This window comes from Manihot esculenta, chromosome 8 (genome assembly GCF_001659605.2).
Source record: "Manihot esculenta cultivar AM560-2 chromosome 8, M.esculenta_v8, whole genome shotgun sequence".
Taxonomy (NCBI): Eukaryota; Viridiplantae; Streptophyta; class Magnoliopsida; order Malpighiales; family Euphorbiaceae; genus Manihot; species Manihot esculenta.
In genome coordinates this window covers 498,542-511,679 of record NC_035168.2, presented here as the reverse complement: position 1 = coordinate 511,679, position 13,138 = coordinate 498,542, and the positions used below count along the sequence as shown (strand labels likewise).

Below are 13,138 nucleotides of genomic sequence, written 5' to 3'. Positions count from 1 at the left end.
ATTTAATTTTTTAAATTTAGAAGAGATATTTTATTTTTTTGATCGATTTTGAAAATATGCTGTCACATATATATATACATATATTAAAATTAAAGTTATGATTAATATAATTCCTCACTGAATTAAGTTGGTCTAGAGAGGGATTAACTTTTAAATTTTAATTAAAAGTGTATGAGCATGAATTTTTGAGGTCCTGGATTGGGAGGCAACCACGTGTCATCTTCTGAGAATACATGGTAGAATCTCACTATCTGACTCTTCTGTGGATTTGGGATAAGAGAGTTGCCAAAATCCATTGGCTGAGGAGTTCTCACTCCTGCGATCAAATCACTGGGGCTTTCTTCAATCGAATCCTTCTTTCGATGCAAATGGATATGCAAGCTCATCTCTCTTATAGCTTCTCTTCGTCGAGAGTAGGAAAATTTTCACCTCCTTCCTTTTCTAATTACTATCCTCTCAGACCATTCTGCTCACGAGATCAGAAGTCCCGGGACCCCAATCCAGACGGCGGCGACAATGGTACTCCTTCATTCTCTATCCACATTATCAAATGGGTAGCTTTACATTTTGATGTGTTATTTATTCACTCTGTAATCTGTGATGGGAGAGTAACTAGAAAGTTAAGCTTCTCCATGGGCTGAGTTTCCTTATTCATATATGCCTTCAAGGAGACCCTACTAGCGACATGGGCCTCAGTTATAAGTTTGAACTTTGAGATGTAGGTGGGTGATTTTGTAATGAATTTTTCTCAACTATCTGTTGAGCAGCATGAAGAGTCAACTTCCAAGAATTACTTAGTATACCCCATTGTTCAGACTTCATGAAGTAGTTACTCCAATATTGTGCATGAATCCATCCATCCAATCACCATGATAATCTCGCACAATTCCACGAGTAGCTGCTCTCTTAGATGGTCATTCAGTTTAAATTTGTTTTAACCCATCCTATGAGATTTTGTTGTTTACTATTATGCAGATCATTGGACGATCCCACTTCCTAAAAGCCTCAAAGTTGGACCTTGCGAGAGTTGCTATAAGACAAATTCATTGCACCACTTCCAACTTATACATAAACCAACTCCAAAAGCTTATTCCAAATAAGATTTTCTTTGCTGTCCAATTTGCTTTCAAATTAGCAAAGTAATCCACTGTTGTAAATTAACAAAGACAAACCAACTTATCTTAAACCAATTATGTTTGTCTCAAACTTAACTTGATTGGAATCAATTTGAACAAGTCTATAACCTGTTGTTCTTGGTTAGTGATTAAAAGTAGGCATCCAGCTTTCTGTTAGGTACCCCTTAAACTACCTTTCTCAATATCTAGTTTGCACCAAGAGATAGTCCTCTCTAGGCTCTTCATATGGGTAGTTATGAATCCACCCAACGCTTAAACAACCTCAATTGAAATCTATCACAGCACATAAATATTCTTATAGACAGGTTCTTAGCCTTGAAATTGGGACACAGTCTAGTGGCTTGGCTCTACAGCATACACTAGTACGGGATAGAAGTACAAACGAAGGTGGGGAGATGAGAGAGCAAGCTTGTATTAGGCAAAAATAATAACATCTGTAGCTACTAAGTCCTTGATATGGAAGGGATAAGGATTCTGGAGGCTGGACTTCTGTTATTTAAAGGCTCTTATGTAGGCTCATTAAGACCCATAATCCACAGGATACATTTAAGCTGAAGCGTTGATTTATACAATTTAACTGTATTTATGAAACAGATGATTAGATCAGGTTTTATTAAACTTCGCGTTACAAACCTTGAACCTCACTTATTTGACTTACAAACCACAATGTCCCACTCCCACAAAATACTGAAATTTTTGCCTCCAAGGCTACATTGTGTTTCTGCACAAATTATTTGTTTTGTCATTTCGTTTGCCAGAGTTATAGTGACATTTCATGCCTACTAGAAAGCATTTTATAAGACTGAAGAAGCATGCCAAGGACTGTACAGAATTCCTTTCACATATTTACTAAGGTCTATATCTTCTGTTGAGTACAATGAAGTAGTTCTGTACATATGCGTACTTCATCTACACGAGTACACATTTCATGAGCACAAATTTCTCATGGCTGTCATTTTGCCCACATTGCTGTCAAAACAGAAAATCTCATACCACTATTATTTGATGGACTTGCCACAGGTGATAAATTCTCAACAGACTGGGATAAGGCCTGGTCAAACTTCAGAAAACAGGGGAAGAAAACCCTCTTCTCTCAGTTCTCTCCGAACAAGTATGTGAGTTGGAATCCTAGGCGGTCAGATTACCCTCTATCTGAAGAGGTTGATCCTATCAAGAGGACGGAGAGGTCGAACCTCATGTTATGGACCAGTCCAAGGTTTACTCTAGTGGGGGCCATACTAGTAGTCACATTTCTTTTGGTCTACACCATTCTTTATCCAATTAAATGATTCAACTAATTTCTGTTCCGTCCAAGAAAGTTGGCCCTGTTCTGTAAAAATATGAAGCATATAAAGAAAGGGGCAAAGGAGAGTGAGTTGCAAGTAAATGCAACTACTTAATAGTTTTTCTTTTTTCAATTTTTCCTGGTCTGTTGCAAATATTTTTGTGCTTCATTGAGGTGTAAAACTTTCATTGTTGCTAAATGTATTAATTTCCAATTATTAATGGAAAGAGGGGAATGATGAATAATATTTCTCAGATGCCTTAAGAAGGTAGACTGGCAGTGGAAGAAGGGGGGTGGGGGAAGGTGTTAAAGCAGTTGATTTGAAAATATAACTCCTGATAGAATCCTGTAATTTTCTCTTCTTGTAGCTAGTTTGGATTGTATATTTATTGCAAGTATCAAATATTTCAGAATGCAATTCATGTGCCTGTGTATGAGGTATTTAGAGGGATTGTAAATCAAATTTCTGCCAACATTTGCATGTTTGTAGTATATGGACGATTTTCTCAACTAACCCATTATTACTGAAGATTTCTTTTGAAGGGAATAAGGTGGACACTTTGGCAAAAAATTAGGCCTGATATTTGGATGAGAATCCTCTGTTCTGACTGTTTTATCTCATTCCTTTCATCCTTTTCATGATCGTATATCGATAATCATTGAATTTTACTTCTATTTACTTCATTCATTGTCTTGGAGGGTCATGTATGAGCGCTGTTTCAGGTGCAGCTCTGCAACAAGCAGCCACAGCTGACAGAACTGAGATTGGCAAGCAAATGCTGCTGGAAGCTGGAGATGTGCCGCATGATGTGGTGTGAATTGGCCTCATTCCATAGTTCTTTCCATGCTAATGAGAAGTTTTTGCATGGGAATCACCTTGTCAGTTAATGTTATTGTCTGAGGTACTCCCTTCAATGCCTGAAGACGCCTGTCAGGCTTGTCTGCTCTTGTTTATACAGGAACACCCCCCACTCATTTTCATGGGGGACAACAAAATTTCAAATTCCAAAGAAAGAAAGAAATTTGAGTGCCTAGTCTTAGCGTGGTAAGTTTGTCCAATCATATGGGCAGGTAGACCTTCACTTCTTGTCTTTAAGTCAGTCAGCAGAATAGTTTCTTCCTCATTTAACACCTTTTCACTTGCTTATTGTCTACACTTGAAGCTATTAGACGAATAAACTAACTCTGTTACCAGTGAGTTAAATCAAAGATTAGCAATTTCACATCTCACAGATTAAACCTTTTTGGCTTTCTTGCAAATTAGACCTTTTGTTTTTCTTTTCCGTGCGTGCAGTGGACCCGAATGCTTTTTCCTGACCATCCCAAAAATATCTGAAGTGTTGAAAAGTTTCAAATTAAGAGCAATAATTCAATCAAAATTTTCTTCTCTAGTTGATTCTGTCGTCAGCTGAAAACGTCACTTCAAATGTTCACCTAATGTGCAAGGATGTTACCCGTAAAACATTCCAAATCCTTGGTGAAGGTCTCCTCATTCGACCTTTATATATACGCCTCATAACTCACTCTTCTGCATTCCACTTCCTAAAATAACACTTAAAGCACTTGATCTTTCTTCTTTACGTTTATTCTGTTAGAGGAAAATCTATAGTTGTTTCATCTTCTTTCTTTCCCCAGTATAATTCCATGGCCATTACTGATGGAGCTGCTGAATCCCAGCAGCAGCAGAAGAAGAGAGGTAGGATTCCTCCAAAGAGAGGTCAAATCAAAATGAAGATAATCTGTAACTTTGTCAGCATTATATGCAGAGGAGCTGAAAAAGTAGGAAGAATACTCGCTAGAAGACGCTAAAGGATACCCATCAGCCTCACCAACCAACTGGCTTCTTGCACTCGTAATTCTGATTCTGTTGAACGTAGCTGTGTCTCTACTTTTCTAACATTCCATTGGTAGTTTTCTGGTTTGAACTTGTTTATTGTATGATCCATGCATTTAATGGATGGCAGTGGCATGGTGGGCTTTTCTTCAAAGTTGCTGAGTATAATGTAATGCCTGATAAAAAGCAGGGCAATTTGCATTTTCATCCTTATTTCCATAGATTGTATCAGAAATATCAAACTATTCTCGAGTCCCATTACTCCTTTTTAGACAACTTAATCAATTTGAGGCTCTGTACATAAAAGGAATAATCAAACATATCTGTTTCTGGTGGGTTCAGCTGCTTGCTTGTCTAAGACATTTCAAGACGAGTAAAGAGAGAATTGATCAAATAGTGGATTGCACAATCAAAGAACTAATGCTGTTTTTTTTTTTTTTTTTTGGTACAATGGGTTCTGAGGTTCGAATTCAAGGCTTTTTTAACTTTAGAAACTATTCCAGTATTGATAACATATATAATAAGAGCCCTATGAGATCAAGACACGTGTGTACTTAAACTACCCATTAATCATGATTAAAAGAACTTGTTGGTCCGACTAGGCCTAGCGAGTGCCCGAGTTATGAAGGCTTCAGACCCTTTCACGAGTCTGATCAGGCTCTTCTGGTTCTGATCATTTGAATATCAAACCTGTGACCTTTATATCCTTATAAAGCTATTAAATGCGCAAAACTATTAAATTGCACGCATGCCATGACAATCCTATCATAGCGATGTGTCATAAAGGGTGTGTTCTCAACGGATCCAACATTAAATAAGTCAATTGTTCGCCATTAATAAATCGCTTAAAAAATCTGATAAAAATATAATCAAGTCACAAATATACTTATAACGGAAGAGAGTATATATATTGATTTCTTGCTTGAAAAAAAGAATTTTACTTTATTTTTTTTCAATTTTTTAATTTTTTATGCAACTCCAATCTTAAACGATTTAAAAAATACGCTTGACTTTATTATTACTCTCATTTACTAAGTTAAATTTATTTATTAATTTTCCACTCTAGTCTATGTGTCATCATTTTGTGGACCCTTAGATCTACATTCAAATTAAAACTTATTGATAGATGTATTATTATAGGAAGAGAACATTTACAAAAACTTTTGCTTTAAATATAGGAAGGGAACCATTAGTGCAGGAAAAATATTAAATATACGCATGGTTCCCTGTAAACAAGACAAGCCATACATGTGGGTCAATGCCTTGGATTTTTTGCTTCAACCTTTGTTCTGCCAAAGTGATGAGAGCTTTCAATGCTGGCTCAGTTGAAGTGAGCTCATGAGACAGAATTGTTAGGCAATGTTGGAGTTTCCACTATTAGAAGGGAATAGTGAAAGGAAAGAAAAGAAGCGAATAGAAAAGTGAGAGAGAAAAGAAAAGAAAATTTGTTGTTAGATACTGTTCCTTTTCATTTTAAAATAATCATTTTCATTTTTTTAAAAAAGAAACAATATATTTGTCAAATTGATTATTTAGTTAATTAAACAATTTGGATTAACCACACAATTATATCATGCAATTTAAATATCATGTAATTGGTTTTAATTAGATATATATATTGCATTTTATTTTTTTTAATAATAATTTGATAAGAAAGCTGAATTGACTCACAAGACTTAGAATGAGTTTATTCAAACTTATTTAAATTGACTTTTTTTTTTTATATAAAAAGGGAAAAAATAACATATAATAAACAATGAACAATTTTTTTGCAAAATTAAATCTTAAAAAGAAAAGGAAAAACAACACATAACAAACAATGAACAAAATTGCTACTATATAATAATTCTTTTATTGACTTGGAAAAAAAAAAAAACTGATGGAAGACAATTTTTCATTTGTATGGTCAAAGGATGTTTGGTTGTCTGATAAAGTGTTAGTTCTCTCACAACTTCATTTTGCATTTATACAATAATTCCTTCTCTCATCTTCATCTTCTACAGTATCAATTGTCTTCTGGTTTCTTTAGTGCTGCTTCTCATATTAATAAAAAAAAAAAGCTGCTTCATAATATACATTTCCTAATTAATTATTGTTGCTTTTATTTTATTTTTTTCAATTTCACTGCAGTGTATCATATATTACTAATGAATAAATTATTATAAGTTTTTAGATTTTATTAAAATTAATTATTTAGCTCTTATTATTTTTAAACCTAATTAAAATATTTAAATCACACCTTTTAATTAATATAGTTAAAATTAAAATAAGCTGACTTTTTTTTTTTCAAATGAAAAGCTAAAAAAGTTTTATTTTAAGGATGTTTTAATTATTATTAAAAAAATAATTCATTTATTTGGTAAAAAACAAGATCATTTACGCTTTATTAATTCAATTTATAAAATTTAATGTGTATTTTTAACTAATAAAATTATGATAATGTTCAATTTAATTAAAAATTACAATCATTAACCTTTACCTTTCTTTTCATTTCATGATCAATCTTGATTTTGATAACAATTCCAATTATTATTTTGACAAATTTTTGTAATTAACAACTTGATAAAAAATATGCTTTTGCTTGGTACCAAAAATTGGCTGTATTAAACTCTTCGAATTTCAATTCCAAGATAATTTATATCAAAATATTAACATAAAGCTCTTATTTAATAGAATGAACTATCCTATCTCACTAAGAACTGAAAAACATGGCTCTCCAATTACAGAACACTGTCCATTGACTAGGTTAGAAGTTACAACAGAGAGGGCTCAATACCTCATTGAGCAGACCACCTGTAGCCGAGGGGCTCAATATCAATGAGGCTTAACCCATATTGAACTATCAAATCCCCCAACAGAGCAGTAGGAGAACAAACAATGGAGACAGAGAAGCCACTCGGAGAAACGAGCCGATAGTCCGAGATAGAGGCAAGATAGTGAGGGAGTTTATCGAGAACGATGGGGCTGAAAGCTACTATTCCGAACCAGCAAAAAAGTCGGAGAGTGAAGATTTAGAAAGAAACTACCGCCTAAAGAAGAGTGTAATACCCGGCTAGACTCCGGTATCGGGATTCCTACCGTCCGGTGGAATCTCGGGTGTCGGAGACCTCTAGAACGGTAAAACTATGTTTTCATAAAATATTTTTATGTGTTTTATGTTTTAAGCATGAAAGAAAATGAGTTTTTTTGTATGAAAACAACCTTGGAGGAAAACTCAGGTTCGGCCGCCGAACCTCAAGTTCGGCCGCCAAACATGCATTCATTTCGGGGAGTGCTTTAGGCCCCCGAAAGCATAAGTGAGGGAAATCCAGGTTCGGCCGCCGAACCTCAAGTTCGGCCGCCGAACATGGCATGCATGCGGAGGCACTTTCGGCTCCCGAACGTGGCCTGGCCAGCCACCTATAAAGGGGCCCCTTAGCCGAAAACGGGCGAGTTTTTCTCCCCATTTTCGGCTAAGGTGAGCTCTCCGCCATCCCTCACCGGTTTTGAGTTCCTTCCTTCAAATCTTTCTCAATTTTCATTAGTTTTACCCTTATTTTGAAGATTTTGAGCATTTGAGCAAGTTTTGGAGTTTGGAGGTTCAAGGAACTCTCTCTCTCCCATTTTCCGAGCTAGGGTCGTTCTCCTCTCGATCTTCAAGAGGTAAGGGCCGATCTTGAGCTTATAGCATGTTTTAAGTAAGTTTTAAGTAGATCTATGGGGTAGAATGCATGTTTAGCTTATGGTTAGGTTTATGGGTTCATGTTATGTTTTTGGACAATGTGGATGCTTGATGTAAAGTTATGAATAGTAATGTATGTAATGATATTGAGGATTAGAGATTGTGCTTGACCCAATGTGTAAGGTATCCCTTTTTATACATGATCTTAGATGTTTTGTGATGTTTATGTAAACCAACTCAACATATGTTGTATCGCCCATTGGGGCATTGATGAGATCCCACAGAGGGGTCAAAAAATTATGATTATGACTATGTTCAGTGCATGCACAGGTTGAGTTTGGTGTATGATAGAATGTATGAAAGAAAAGTTTTAATTTTTATGTATATTGTCGATCATGTATGGGATTAAGCAGGTTCATAGGATGTATGTTAGGCTTGCTACGGGTCCCGGCGGCCTTAAGCCGACCTGGATCCTAGCGCCGGTAGCGGGCCGATTTTCGGATCGTTACAGAATGGTATCAGAGCCCTAGGTTCATAGGATCGGACCTAGAGTGTCGGGCTCATAGATGTTCTAGAAGGTCAAGCACAATAGGAAGATCATGTCCACTAGGATAGGATGTTGAGTCCTGTCTTGTATGATGATGTGAAATGCCATGATTATATACATGTGCATTGATGCTATGATATGAATGATATATATGTGATGCGGGTTCATGTGTTTCCACATGAACCATATGATGCTAATGTTTGTGTGATGTGTACTGTTTTTCAGAAAACAAGATGAGAGGAACCCGTCGATCTGCAAGATTGACTGGAGTACCACCTGAGGATGAGGGCACGAGCGCCCGTCCTCCTGCATTACCTAGGGCAATGTCATGTAGATCAAACAGAGAAAGAGTGTCAAGGGACCCTAGAAGGTCTTTTGATGCTAGCAGAAGGGGGACTGATAGAGGAGGAAGTTCTTCAGATGTGAGGGAGGTTATGGAAGAGGATCAGAGGAGGGATGGGAATCTGGATGTCAGCATGGCGGAAGAAGGGACAGAAGAGTCACAAAGAGGCGCTCAGGCCTCGGGGTATGGTTTTCCACCCCATTATCCACCCTTCCCACAGGGTTCAGGGTATCCGATGGGAGGCACATCGGATTATTCCAGCTTTAACCCCTACCCTACCTACATGCCTTATCCACCTTTCTATCCACCTTACACACAGTACCCAGCTTATCCACCCTCACCCTTCTATCCTAACCCGGCAAACCCTACCTCGGGGAATGCTGCACCCCCACCTCCACCACCTACAGAACCAGCAGCCCTAGTTACTCAACCTTCTAGGCCTAGCTCAGCCGGTGGGAGCAAAGTAAAGATGACAGATTACCTTAAGCTGGATGCTCCCAAATACAAGTCAGGGGATGATCCCTTTGAGTACCTGAGAGTAGTGAAGACAATAACTGATGAGTTAGGGGCAGATGACAGCAGGGCCATTCAGATGACAGGGTTCACCTTAAAGTGTAAAAAGGCACGGGAATGGTTCAAGTGTTATGTGGACCCGAGACTAGACGACATGACATGGGAGGAATTTGCAAATGAGTTCGCTGGATGGGCTTTTCCAGACAGTTCCAGAGAACTGAAGATGATTGAGTTTGAGCAGCTGAGGCAGACGGAACACATGAGTATAGAGGAGTACACGGATAAATTATTGGAGCTATTGCCTTTTTCAGGGCAGGCTCTAGATTCAGATTCGAAGAAAGCCAAGAGATATGTTATGAAACTGCATTCTAGGTACTCCTCTTTGATTCAGTCAGTTGAGAGGGAAAGTTTCCATACTGTGGTGGATATGGCTCGAAGGATGGAGGCGAGTGCTATAGTTGAGGGGTCAGTAAAGCAGTCAGTGACCCAGTCTTCAGGGGTTAAGACCCCAGGCAGAGGAGGGCCAGGTCCCTCTTCTCAGAGCTCAGGTAGCAAGAGATGGAATAACACCACCAAGAAGCCGAAGAAGAACAAGTTCTGGAGTAAGTTGAAATCCGGTCTGGGATTAGGCGGTGGCTCGAGCTCAGGCTCAGATGGTACAGAATGCCTGAGGTGTGGGAGGCCACACAAGGGAGTGTGTCGGGCGGGGACTAATGCATGTTTCAGATGTGGACAGGAGGACACATGGCTCGGGAGTGTCCTAGAGCACCTTTTATGGGACAGCCCCAGCAGACAGCTTCTGGTAGTGTGGCGCAGCCAGCAGCTCCAGCCACAACTCAGGGCAGTGGCAGAGGGAGAGGGGCAGCCTCTTCTTTCGGTTCCCGAGGTGAAGGTCCATCAGCTCCAGCCAGGATCTTCACCATGACTCAGCAGGAGGCTAACACATCCAACACCGTGGTGTCAGGTAATCTCATCATTGGGTGTTCTAATGTGTATGCATTAATGGACCCGGGTGCATCTCATTCTTTTATTGCTCCGAGAGCCGTTGAGAGGTTGGGTCTGATAGTCTCTGGGTTAGAGTGTCCCCTATGGGTCAGTGGACCCAAGTGTGACCCGTCAGTGGTAGAGTCAGTCTGCCAGTACATTCCAGTTTTTGTTGAGGGAAGATGCCTCTCCGCCGACCTTGTGGTTCTAGATTTGACAGACTTTGACGTCATTCTAGGGATAGATTGGCTATCTACCCATGGTGCTACCTTGGACTGCAGAGACAAGGTAGTCAGGTTCCGAGATCAGAACGGGTCAGAGATCGTCTTCAGAGGAGACAAGAGGGGTACACCTAGAGGTCTGATATTAGCTCTTCAGGCTCGTAGGTTGCTTAGGAAGGGATGTCAGGGGTTTTTGGCTCATGTGAGAGAGCTTAGCAGTCAGGTTAGGGAGCCAGCCTCAGTTCCAGTTGTCAGAGAATTTCAGGATGTTTTTCCAGACGAGCTTCTAGGTTTACCACCTGCTAGGGAGATAGAGTTCGAGATAGAGTTGATGCCTGGAACTAGACCGATCTCTATCCCTCCCTAGAGGATGGCTCCAGCCGAGTTGAAGGAGTTGAAAGAGTAGTTACAAGAGCTGGTAGAAAAGGGCTTCATCCGAACGAGTACCTCACCTTGGGGTGCTCTAGTCTTGTTTGCGAGAAAGAAGGATGGATCCCTCAGACTTTGTATCGACTACAGGCAGTTGAACAAAGTCACTACCAAGAACAGGTACCCTCTGCCAAGGATCGACGATCTATTCGACCAGCTAGCAGGAGCCGGTTGTTTCTCTAAAATAGATCTGAGATCGGGGTACCATCAGCTAAGGATAAGCGAGGAAGATGTGCCAAAGACAGCTTTCAGGACCAGATATGGGCATTATGAGTTTCTTGTGATGCCGTTCGGGTTAACCAATGCCCCTGCAGCATTCATGGATCTCATGAATAGAGTGTTTAGCCAATACCTGGATCACTTTGTTATTGTCTTCATAGATGATATCTTGGTGTATTCTAGGAGCGCAGAGGAGCATGCCCATCATCTGAGGTTGGTTCTGCAGACCTTGAGGGAACATGGCTTGTATGCTAAGTTCTCTAAGTGTGAGTTCTGGCTGAGGAGCATTTCATTCTTGGGGCATGTAGTGTCAGAAAATGGAATAGAGGTGGACCCCAAGAAGGTAGAAGCTGTGGCTAACTGGCCTAGACCCACTTCAGTGACAGAAATCAGGAGTTTCTTGGGTTTGGCGGTTACTACAGGAGGTTTGTACAGGACTTCTCAAAGATTGCAACTCCTCTAACCAGGTTAACCAGGAAGAATCAGAAGTTCGTGTGGACCGACCAGTGCGAAGAGAGTTTTGAAGAGCTTAAGAAGAGATTAACATCGGCACCAGTGTTAGCTTTGCCAGCTAGCAGTGAGGACTTCACGGTCTTCTGTGATGCATCCCAAGTGGGTTTGGGTTGTGTGTTAATGCAGAATGAAAGGGTGATTGCTTATGCTTCTAGGCAGCTGAAGAAGCATGAGTTGAATTACCCCACACATGACCTGGAGATGGCAGCAGTAATCTTTGCACTCAAGATGTGGAGGCACTACCTCTATGGGGTTAAATGTGAGATCTTCACGGATCATAAGAGCCTACAGTACATCCTGAGTCAAAGAGATTTGAACTTGAGACAGAGAAGATGGGTGGAGCTGCTGAGTGACTATGATTGCAAGATTCAGTACCATCCGGGTAAGGCGAATGTTGTGGCAGAAGCCTTAAGCCGGAAATCACTCGGCAGTTTATCCCACATATCGGCAGAGAGGAGGCCAGTAGTGAAGGAGTTTTACAAGCTCATTGAGGAAGGTCTACAGTTGGACTTGTCTGGTACAGGTGCTTTGATAGCCCAGATGAGAGTGGCACCCGTGTTTCTGGAGCAGGTTGCTCAGAAACAGCATGAGGACCCAGAGTTAGTGAAGATTGCCAGGATTGTTCAATCAGGCAAAGATAGTGAGTTCAGATTCGACAGCAAAGGGATCCTCCGCTATGGGAGCAGACTATGTGTACCAGATGACATAGGGCTAAAAGGAGACATTATGAGAGAGGCTCATAATGCAAGATACATCGTTCACCCCGGAGCCACCAAGATGTATCAAGATCTGAAGAAGGTTTATTGGTGGCCAGCTATGAAGAAAGAAGTGGCATAGTTTGTGTCAGCCTGCGAAGTGTGTCAGAGGGTGAAGCTGGAACATCAGAAGCCGGCTGGAATGCTTAACCCGCTACCTATTCCAGAGTGGAAATGGGAGAATATAGCTATGGACTTCGTAATGGGGTTACCGGCGGCGTCCAACAGATTGGACTCCATATGGATGATTGTGGACAGACTCACCAAATCTGCTCACTTCATCCCTGTCAAGAGCGGCTATTCTGTGGACAAGTTGGCGCAGGTGTATGTCGATGAGATCATCAAACTGCATGGGGTTCCTGTTTCGATAGTGTCCGATAGAGGGCCCCAGTTCACGTCCAGATTTTGGCGAAGTCTGCAGAATGCCATGGGTACCAGGTTGGATTTTAGCACTGCTTTCCATCCACAGACGGACGGACAATCAGAAAGGACCATCCAGACAATAGAGGATATGCTCAGAATGTGTGTGCTGGACTTTGGCGGTTCTTGGAGGCAGCATCTACCTTTGGTGGAGTTTGCCTACAATAACAGCCATCATGCTAGTATCGGGATGGCTCCATATGAAGCTTTGTATGGGAGGAAGTGCAGATCACCTGTTTGCTGGGAAGAAATTGAAGAAAAGGCCTTGGCAGGGCCTG

The 13,138-nt window shown here is 40.3% G+C and overlaps 1 protein-coding gene across 1 annotated transcript; it reads left to right on the top strand.

The window, feature by feature from the left end:
• The first annotated feature begins 212 nt into the window (after positions 1 to 212).
• On the top strand, positions 213 to 2,643 carry LOC110620329. Its single transcript, XM_043958793.1, has 2 exons — positions 213 to 519; positions 2,157 to 2,643. Exons 1-2 carry the CDS (start codon positions 234 to 236, stop codon positions 2,423 to 2,425), a joined length of 555 nt encoding a protein of 184 aa, XP_043814728.1. The 5' UTR covers positions 213 to 233; the 3' UTR covers positions 2,426 to 2,643.
• Positions 2,644 to 13,138: the final 10,495 nt, after the last annotated feature.